At 31.9% G+C, this 11,067-nt stretch overlaps 1 protein-coding gene across 1 annotated transcript; it reads left to right on the top strand.

Moving 5' to 3' along the window:
• The first annotated feature begins 6,287 nt into the window (after nucleotides 1-6,287).
• On the top strand, nucleotides 6,288-10,801 carry Cnb (centriole duplication and spindle assembly protein centrobin). The gene is made up of 8 exons (XM_070300663.1): nucleotides 6,288-8,146; nucleotides 8,343-8,451; nucleotides 8,608-9,300; nucleotides 9,388-9,614; nucleotides 9,709-9,911; nucleotides 9,980-10,254; nucleotides 10,334-10,495; nucleotides 10,579-10,801. Exons 1-8 carry the CDS (start codon nucleotides 6,663-6,665, stop codon nucleotides 10,666-10,668), a joined length of 3,243 nt encoding a protein of 1,080 aa, XP_070156764.1. The 5' UTR covers nucleotides 6,288-6,662; the 3' UTR covers nucleotides 10,669-10,801.
• Nucleotides 10,802-11,067: the final 266 nt, after the last annotated feature.

Raw genomic sequence — 11,067 nt, 5'->3', positions numbered from 1 at the left:
TAAGATACTAAAATAATGTAAATAATAAAATATTAAATAATTTGACATAGAGAAGGAAATATTGTATTATTTGTGCGAATATTCACGCGAGGCACTAACGTAAAGACTTTTCGGAGCGAGTATTCGCGATATCTTGCATTATTTTTAAACGAGTTTAATTTAGCATACGTGCTTTATTTAACCATGGCCATAAGGTATCTCCCTTCTTCCGAAAGTTACTCTAATTTATGACCCAAGTCAGCGCAGCATTGCAGCAATTCCGTTGTCGAGTTCTCGACAACGCCGTATCGACAGCGCAGGCATCGAAACGAAACTCGGAATGTCGAACGCAGCACGAGAGCTCCTTCGCGTAATACTTCCGACTGACAGCGCGCAACCTGCCATTTTTTCCCACGTTCTACACAAGCCCTTTGTTTTCTGTACTTGACGGTGTTTTTGCTCGCTTCGCACGGAAATGCCGTTGTCGATGTTCGGTGTCTTTCTCTCTCTCTCTCTCTTCCTCTCCTCTCGTATCTCTTTCTCTCTCTCTCTCTCTCTCTCTCTCTCTCTCTCTCTCTCTCTCTCTCTCTCTCTTTCTCTCGTCGCTTCAGATTATTGATCGTTCGTTCGGAAGATTCCTGCCAACCAAGAGTCATTGCTGCTAAACTGCTAGACGAGCAGTCTCGCAGGAAGTAGAGAACGGGTAGAGTTATCCCCGGGAAGAAGATCCGTTAGCGGACCTATTGATTGTACTTGGAAACTCTCGTTGTATCCACTCGCGCACTCTCTTGCCTGCTGACTGTTGCACACCTCCACCGATCGAGAGATTTTCCGCCCCGAGAGTCGTCGTCATTCGATCTTTCATTTCTTTTTTTTTTCTTTTTTTTTTTGAGATCTCTCGTCTTTTCATTTCCGGCAAGCTTTTTCGCGACCCTTCAACGCGACATCAACGCAAGATGTTGAAAAGTATTCCGGTGTCGAGTTCATTCTAAATATTTTTCTTTCATGTGTATATGATTCTAGAAAAACGTGAAGTGTATTCGTTACGTTCAGTTAGAAAAATGCTGTTCGGAGAAATATAAATTGTCTCTCAAAAATAGATGTTATATTGTATGTGTATATACGTATGTTTGTATGTATTTATATCAACGATTTCGACGTTCGTCAAGATTATATTTGTGAAAATTACATAATTGCAAAAAGAAGCAATATTGTCGAGACTAATGCTTACGTTTATAATACGAGTCAAAAGAAAATAGTAATATGTAAAAATTAATATTTAAAAAAAATTTAAGCTCTTGGTAATTATAAAATATAATCGTAAAAAAATATCGAGTTTACACAAACTTAAGTTTATATAAGAAAATGTTTAATATATGTACATTTTTTCATAAAGAACTACGATTCTCACAATCACTTAATATTTGAATATAATCGAATCATAAAATGTTAAAACTATCACACTTCGTGATGCGTCATTTGATTCTGCGTTTTTCCAGAAATTAAAAATGCGATACATAAAAAGATACACGTACAGTGTAATTTATTAGTTGCTCTATTTATGTAAAGCGTGCAAATTTTTGATCTGGCCTATTAAGAGAGAAAGCTGCCTTATTTCATTTGTAATTATATCAAAAATATAAATCCCCCATTGCCAATAAGAAATGCTTGTTATTTATACTGCCAGATCAGAAAGTATTAATAAGAACTATATAAAACGTACTCTCGGAAAAAAAATGTTAGAAATTAATAAATGCTCAAATGAACAGAATACAGACATATGAATCAAATGATAACAATTGAGAGTGAATAAATTAAAATTTATAAAAGACACACATGGCTGTAATGTGCTTCAACGATTGCCAAGTACTGCCAATATTTGCTCATTGAAAGATCAAAATTTCTCGATCTCTAAACTACCTTTTTGAATTAAAAAATATTCTTATTATCATTTTTTAAAGAAATAATAGGCGGCAACAAAAGAGACCTTTCTCTTCTGATATATTCTACGTCATTGTTTCGGACAGCTTTGAAATGTCAATTACTTGTTTTACACGTCATCTTTTCCCAATTTGGAACATCGAAATATATGATATAAGCAGCAATCCCGTAATACGTAGAAAGTTTCACAAACTCCAATGCGGCAATAAAATCGATAGTTTCCGCACATTGTTATCGTCGATATAATAATTACATGAACGTTGTTCGTCATCGCGGCTGTCAAGAAAGCGGAAGGGAACGCAGAATGTGATTTATATATTGTATAGATAAACATATATGAGATATATTTACTGGTTTTACGAATAAGATTAATCGTATGTGCTAAGTAGTTATCGAGTGTCCGTTCTCGGTAGTCTTTGATGATTGTATAGCATACAGAGACAAGATCGATCCGTCGTTATACCATATACTACCGTAATAAATCGCGGTTCCGTGAAAGTTACAAGATTTTTAATATTACACAGTTTAACGACGCACTAAATTGTTGCCAGTTCTTCACGCGCGTTCATATACAGGATATTCTACTATTACTGTATAAAATGATTCGATTAATAACAATTTGTTAACTCGACGAATTTGGGATTGATTTTTCAATAATAAAAAGAATTATTGCTAAAGGTTTCCGAAGCCCAATATATTTTAAAAAATAAACTCAAAATAATATTTCTGATAATCAAAATCTTCTTTAATTAATGAAGAAAATAAGTTCTAATCGTCTATATAATTCATAAATTTTGAGCCTAATTGCCTTTGAATCTTTTAAATTCAATATTATATTGTATATACACATAGTATTAAATTGCTAAATTTTCATTTAGAGAAAATTGGCCTCAATTTCGTCAAAACGTGTCATTATAGTTTCATCGACGGGTTTTACAGTTACGTTTACGTAAAGCATTGTATCGATTTTTTCATCGTCTTTTTAATGCCGTACAGCAAGCTTCGTAATTCGTTATTACTTAACATCGTCACTAAATAATAAGGTTAATCAATGTACGCGCGCGCGCTCGAGAACGTGTCGTGTTGATCGTTGTAAATCGTATCGTGATGCCGAGCCTGGATATTTACCTTGCCGTCAGTTTATATGCAGGAACTTCCGCGTAAGCTCCGAATACACAAGGATGCCTCGAATGCAAACTTCATGTGAAATGCTAACATGCGTTCAGGCGCATCGTGTCATCGTACATACGTATACACATATTATACGTACGCACGTCTACTCCCTGCATTGTTCAAACTTGCGTCGGTTGCATTTTTCGAGTGCACATCGAGAGGGCTTTTCCCGTGCACGCTCGGAGTATGATTATTGTCGTTAACCCTCGAGTGGACTTGCATATATGTAACGCAAAGACGGATCATTTGTTTTTTACGAATTAGCTTTCTCGCAATTTATGCATTTTTACTTTCTGTTATATAGTATTAACTTATTATTGTATTGTAATATATTGTATTACATAGTGTTTCTCTTGTGTTAGAAATTTTATAAAGATAGAGAAAATATATATAAAAAGTTCCACACAATTTTATAATTTAATATTTTTTAATGCTTTTTTTCAAAATCTGATTTTTAAATGGAAATTTTCAATTGGTGGCGAAATATAGCAAGCTTTTAACGTAATTGCACTTAGTCTGTACTTAAGGGTTATCGATGATGAAACTATAATTATTATAGATAAATATATCTGTGAAATTATCTTTCCGTTAATATACGCGAGCTGTTTGAAAAAAATCATCGCAATTGCAGATAGGGAAATTGTTAGACAATGTGTTGGAAGTTGCATTATAAATTATTTGATCGTTTATTACATTGAAATAATGTACTGAAAGCCATTATAGCTATGCATATTATATATACATGTATGTAGTTTTTATTTTAGACTTGCATAAAATTTAGTTTTAATTGACGAAAAGAATAAATGTTTCAAGAATATTTAGGAATTAATAATCATAAATTTATAATAGAAATCAAAAAGTTGAGAATTAGAGAAATAAATTATTAATTATTATATTAGATCTCGTAGATATAGATTTTATTATTTGATTTCATTAAATCTATTTTAAATCTATTTGCGTATCGTTATGTGATTGATTATTAATAAAATTGATTAATAATAAATATTTAAAAACAAGATATTTCTTAATTTTTAATTAATGCAGTAATAAAATATTAATTTTCGAGTTGATGATAAATTCAAAGCATTGATATATAATCTGGAAGTTTTTTAAATTGATTATTAAGATACGTCAAATAAACGATCGACTACTTTTTAATGCATTCATCGTACTCCATCGATCGAAGATTGACGATGTTAAATACGCGGCATAGTCTAATGTGATATTCATAATACAATATATCCATAAAAAGCTTATATATATCTCTCTCTCTCTTTTCCCACGCGTGTATTTCGCAACACGATACGAGAATGCAAGCGACACACAAGACGTTTCACAGTGTACCTTAAGCAGGTGTATATTATACAAAAATGAAGTAAGTATTGTAGTCGACCGAGAAGAAGTGCATTTGCATTATGAGAACTTAATAAAGCGATACGTTAAAAAGCGTTGTTCGTCTTCTTTTCCTTTATAACCGATATCTTATTTTGTAGGATACCAGGATGCACGAATCGCATTTATTACAATGAGCTTAAAAAATTTCAAGTAGTTAAAAAAATATCAAATAGCTTAAAAAATACGAAAACACAAAAGATTTAAGAAAATCGGCTTTACACATAGAAAAATTGTTTGCATTAAAATCTATGAATAATAATAATCTAATTGTAAGCCATTTTATCTCCACCCATAATAAATAGAAAATAAAAAAGAAAATAAAGTTACTTAAAGTTTTATAGAAAAAATTTCAATGTTCTTTTTTTTAAAACGTGGTTTTTTTTTTTTTTTTTTTTTTTTTACAAAATAATTATGTTATTCAGTTTTTTTTATGTAATATGAGAAATTATTTTTGCACTTTATATTTGAATTAAGAGAAATAGGCGAAGATTAATTTTTTTCTCTCTATTAGATTTAATAATATATGTCTTTTCTAATCTTTTCAAAAAAAAAAATAGCATATATAAATATATGTACATGAAGTAATAATATAAATAATTAAAAAGAAACATACTGATATAATAAAGAAGCATTGCATTTTTATGATAAACATTTATATTTTTACAGTACAAATGTTCTGAAGGAATTTTTACCTTTCCCTTCAATTTAATTCCTTGATTGTCACATGCCGATATATCTGTATGATACTTTACGCGTCTCCACCGCGATATATACGGAACATACACATTTCAAAGTTTTATAGTTAAAAGTAATTATTGATGAATAAAAATGAGAGAGACGCATATAATATCCGAAAAATTTTAGTAAAGACAAATGATTTTTATAATCATATTTTTTATATATTCTATGTTATCAATATTTTTAATGTGCGTATGTGTATAAAAATGACAAAACTAATGACACGACGATAATTAATGGTATATATAACTTGCAAAAAAAAGATCAATGAATTAAATAGAGATCTTTTTATTTTTATAAAGAGATTTAATCTATCAATAAATTATAGATATTTTTTTCGTCTGAGAAATCAGCTGCATTATTATTACTACAAACTTTGAAATGAAAGTATCAGAAACTAACTACAAAATTTCTCACGCTAACGGTATTTCAATTCTGAGGATGATAATAGAAAAATAGATTCCGTGTGTGTGTTGTCTATACATATATATAGACAACACACACACGGTCTATTTTTCGAAGTAAAAATGTGCATGTGTCCTACCAGATTCGAGATAACGCCAGTCTTTCCACAATCTGCTATGGTGGAATCATTTGAGCCGATGTTTGAAGATGGAACGCGGGATCATCAGAAGCAAAACATCCGTATCATCGGACTGCATTCATTATCCATCTGCAATTCCTTGATAACGGTTACGATTTACTATATGACTACCCTAGATCAGTCATAATTATCTTTATTTCTACGAAATGGATATAAGAAATTACTTACTTAACGCAACGTTAACTGTGCTGATTGAAGCCGGCGAGAAATGTAAGGAGAGAATATATCTCTGAAAGAGAGAATACCATATATCTCAAACTTCACGCGGAAAATCGTAAACGCAATTTGCTATGTTCATATATACACGATGCGCCATCTGTCGGTACTTTAGTTGCACTACCGACGATATTCGGGGTCGATGACCTGTGATGGAAGCCATGTTAATAGTAATAGTAAACTGTAGTACGTACCACATACGTCATAATGAATGAAAGTATATGTGTAGATGAATGATTTTTCAATACTGAATTGGCAGTCTATCAGAATGCGTCTGAGAATGTAATGTCTTCATTAAAAGCGCGCGAATGTCATTCAAGTTTGTTTATGAAATTTACGTGTATATCTACGTGATGTGATTTACTAGCGGCGGACTGGGAATAATTAATCGCCATTTATAACCGTTACACGCTTTGTGTTGCAGCCCTATTTCAGTAAATATATGCAAGAAGCTAAATCTAACCCTATTCCAATCTAACCGGTTCATGCATCCGCGGACTCGCATCATCTTTCCGCTGTATATAAACAGCAATGACAAGACGCTTTATAAACATCGATTGATCTGAGGTAGTCGCATGACAAATCGCAACCGGTGGCAGGGAATTGCAGATGGATAATGAGTGAGTCGGATGATACGGATGTTTTGCTCCTGATCCCGCCCGATATATTCCACGTTTCGTCTTCAAACACTAGCTCGAGTGATTCCTCCAGAACAGATTGTGGGAAGACCGGCGTTATTTCGGAGCTGGTAGGACACATGCAAACGTTAGAATCCCGTATTTGTGCTATCGAGTCCAGAGACAACAGTCTCGACGTATCCGCACTGAACAATTCGCTGGACTCTCAGACAGTTTACGGTAGCGCGTCCTATCCTTATTATCGGCAGACTTTGCCCAGATTGTCCGTAAGTCAAAGCACCAGCCTGCAAAATACTCCTGTGAAACCTCGTAAACCTCTGTCCGTTCCCTCCACTCCCAGTGGGTATTCGACGCAGAACTATACTAATTTGGTGAAAAATGACATGAAGTCAGGGTGCTACCTTTCAACAACCGCTACCTCTAATTTGACTACTACTAATACTCTTACTCGAGCAAAGCATGATACTTTAACATCGTACTCTGACTCCTTTGTGGTACCTTCTACTTCTTGCGGTACTAAGCTCTCGCATGCTACTGCTATGTCTGTGAAGAAGGAATCCTTGTCTCTTCGTCCAAATGATGTTTGTACGAGTAACTTGTATTATAAACCTCATAATTCTTTACATTCAACAGTATCTGCATCAAACTTACCTGATACATCAATAGGTCAGCAGCATACTCGTACTAGAATAGTGCAAGAGATGGAATTGTCAGAAGTTGACGAATTGCTTCAAGAAATGGAAGCCACTGAATTGGAATTATCGAAAAGAATAAATAATTCTAACAGATATCAGTATCATAACGAGCTAGTTCATCCGATATTATCGACTCAAACTGTTGATGCTGTAAATAGTCAAGAGAAGGAGACACAACATAAACTTGGGGCATATAAAAAATTAAATTTTCTATCATGCAGCAAAGAGCCTCAACTCACTGATTCTTTATCAGCATTTTCTCAAAAGAAATCAAACAATACATTCCCTGATATATCATTACCATACAGTGAATCATTCCGATTAAATGAATCTAATAAAATGATATCTGAATTTAAGACATGGGAACAAAGTGTTCAACAGCCTACTTCAAAAGCAGATGGGCATACAATAGAAAACAGTATAAAAAATATAGATCATTTATCTAATGTATCATCTGCTATAATTGATAATACTAAATCAAAAGAATCAATGTCAAATCAAAATGTTGTAATAAAAAGTGAAGCAAGTACAAACAATGTACATGTTCAATCCAAAGATTCTATTACAGACACTCTATTAAATGTTAGCGAATCAAGTAAATTGTCTGATGCGATGCCATCAAGACCTGCACAATATAGTAATACAGAACATTTACTGAATCCTTATAAAATGCCACAACACAATGGAAATATACACGACGACACAGAAAAATCTGTATTTTCTAAAAGTGCTGTACATGTTGCTACAAATACAGATCCTCATTTAAGGTATTTTATATATATACAATTTTTATTGTATGTCCTCTTTCGTTTAAACTTTTATTTAGAAAAATATATCTTTGCTATTAAAAAAAAATATAGTTTGAATTTTTGAAATATATATATATATATATATATATATATATATATATATATATATATATAAATGATTTTACTAACAAGTTATTATAAAATTTACTTGTAGGAAATATCAGCGAGTCTTGTCACTTTCGGATTTTTGGGAAACTCACCCAGCTAGATCACAAGAAGAAACACTTAGAATAAAATTAGAAGAGGAGAAATTTCGCAGAGAGGTATAATAAAAATTAAATATATGTATATATATATATATGTGTATGTATGTATGTATGTATGTATGTATGTATGTATGTATGTATGTATGTATGTATGTATGTATGTATGACATAAGTATGTATTTGCGTTAATAAGTATATATTTTGTGTTTTTAGCATTGTGAGCATCTGATTCAAGAACTTCAGAAACGATTGCTAGAACAACAAGAGAAAGTGGCAGTAGCAGTTAGAATCGACAATGAGAAAAACGTTTTGATATCTCAATTTCATATAGCTTGGTCTAAATTAAAGCAACAAGTCGCAATATTAGAAGTTGAACATAAAAACTCACAAACTAATTTGCAAAATGTCACAAAGAAACATCAATCTGAAATCTCAGAACTTCAAACTCAAATCAAAGGACTTGAAGAAAAATTATCAAAAACTTTAGATTTGGCAGCTGGATATAAAGAGAAAAGTGACACCACAATCAAAGAAAAAGTTGATTTACTAAAAACCCATGCAGATGAGTTAGAAAGTTATAAATTATTAGTCCAAGAAGCAGAAAATAGATATGAACAAATAAAGATAGAATTTAACAAATTATTAGAAAAAAATCAGCAAAATGAAGAGACATTAAAAACTGTTCAATCAGAGTTAAATAAAGAACGTTTGAGAGGAAGTGAAGTACGAAGTGAAATGGGTGTTATTCATAAAGCACTGGATACTTGTGAAGCCGAATTGACAGTGCTCAGACAAGAAAAAGAGAATTTGCAACTTAAATTAAAAGAAGAGATAAACAGAAATTCTATTTTAGAACAAAAGAATTCATTGTTACTTATATCTATTGACGATGCTAAGAAAGCAGAGGTGATATACTATATTCGAAATGTTAAACTTCCTGTAATTAAGTTATCAAATGATTTTATATTACTTTAATTGTTTTTATTTTTTCAGAAATTAGCTAAAGACGAAACAAAATTTATTGTCGAGCAAAAGGAAAAAATCAGGGCAGAGTTACAGGAGGTTTATCAAAAACAGGTCGATGAGGTGGTGAAAGTAAAATTACAAGAATTTCAAACGCAACTTGATACTGCTGAATCAGAATTTTTAGAGGAATTAAAAACAAGACAGCAAGTTATAGCTGAATGTGCTGCTAGAAAGATAAAGGATGTTATTGATAAGTTCGTTGCATATATACTTTCTTAAATATAATATTGCAATAAAAAATATACAAATTAATTTTTCGAAATACATAGACATATTATATTTTTTCAGACACCGTTTAGAAATAAACTTATTAGAGGAAAAACATAAAGAAGAGAAACGGTTATGCGAGCTACAATTGGCTCAAGCTTTACAAAGATCATCTATGTTAGAAACGCATTTGAACTCTCAGCGCACGACAAAATCCCAACTTGCAGAACAACTACATTCTGTTATGCAAAAGCAATGGCAGCAAGCTCTACATATTATATCAGGTAAATTATGAAGTGGTTTTGAATTTGTATTACTTGATTCTTTGTTAATATTATTATGGTTGTAACAGGTGGTAATACGGATAATTTATCTCCGGTTCAAAAAATTTATGCAAGTAAACATTTTGATTCTAAAGGTCCTAAAAAGTCTGAATCAATGCCAAACTGTTACACTAAGCTTTCTCAGGAACCGATAAGATATGCCGCTCAATTGTTAGAGACGCAAAACCCAATACAATCGCTTGAAGATCAAAACGAAAGTGTGATTACAATGAATTTTAATGAAAATACACCTTTAACTAGTAGAAAGGAATCAAAGAACGATCTTCGAAAATATGTGAAAATGGTGGTTAAAATCTAAGTGATAATCTTTTGCTACTAATAATATCGAACTAATAGGTCGAATACAAATAAATTGTTTATAGATTGCAGAAATGCAACTAGCAAAGGAAGATAGGGATGCAAAACCTAGAAGCAGCATTTCAAGCCCGCCGTTAGAATGCAGGGAAGTACCGCGAAAACATTACTTAAAAAAGGAATTAAGTATAATGAGCGAAGATAGCATCATGTGGCAACCAACTTCCGAGGTTTATTTATATATTGCAGATAAAATTTTATGTATATACTACATATGTATATATATTTTTATAACATAACTTTATTTTGCTAGACTTCGCATGACCTTAGTGAACATATATCTCTCCCGCAAAAAATGGTTACGAAATTAGATCAGCAGAGAAGCAAGCCACCTTGGAAATGATATTTAGCTTATGATAATAACGATACCGAAGGTGTGGACGAACTCGACTAAATCTGTTAGATCAATTCGATGCAGTGTACTTAATTAGCAGTAATATTCGAGATTTTATAGGAGAAATATCAATATATTTTATTATGAAGAAAATTTAATAAAAAAGAATTTTTTACATATTATATTACTTCGATTCGTTTAAATTCTTTTGTATCCTCTTGTTATCCCCTTATCATGAGTATATAATATTCAATATTATTTCGTGGATTGAAAATGAAAGGATCAATTATAATTTTGATGACATTAATCTAATCATTGATCTAACTGATAATCTTTAAATCGTTAAATTTATATTTTGACGCATGAGCTTTCTCGTATCAAAATATATTTTCAACGAGTTACGGTATT

The sequence above is a fragment of the Polyergus mexicanus genome, unplaced genomic scaffold (assembly GCF_030449975.1).
Source record: "Polyergus mexicanus isolate NDT 795.1 unplaced genomic scaffold, iyPolMexi1.0 SCAF_8, whole genome shotgun sequence".
In the NCBI taxonomy this organism is placed as follows: Eukaryota; Metazoa; Arthropoda; class Insecta; order Hymenoptera; family Formicidae; genus Polyergus; species Polyergus mexicanus.
The sequence above is the reverse complement of the archived record's forward strand: the minus strand, read 5'-3'. Positions and strand labels throughout refer to the sequence as shown.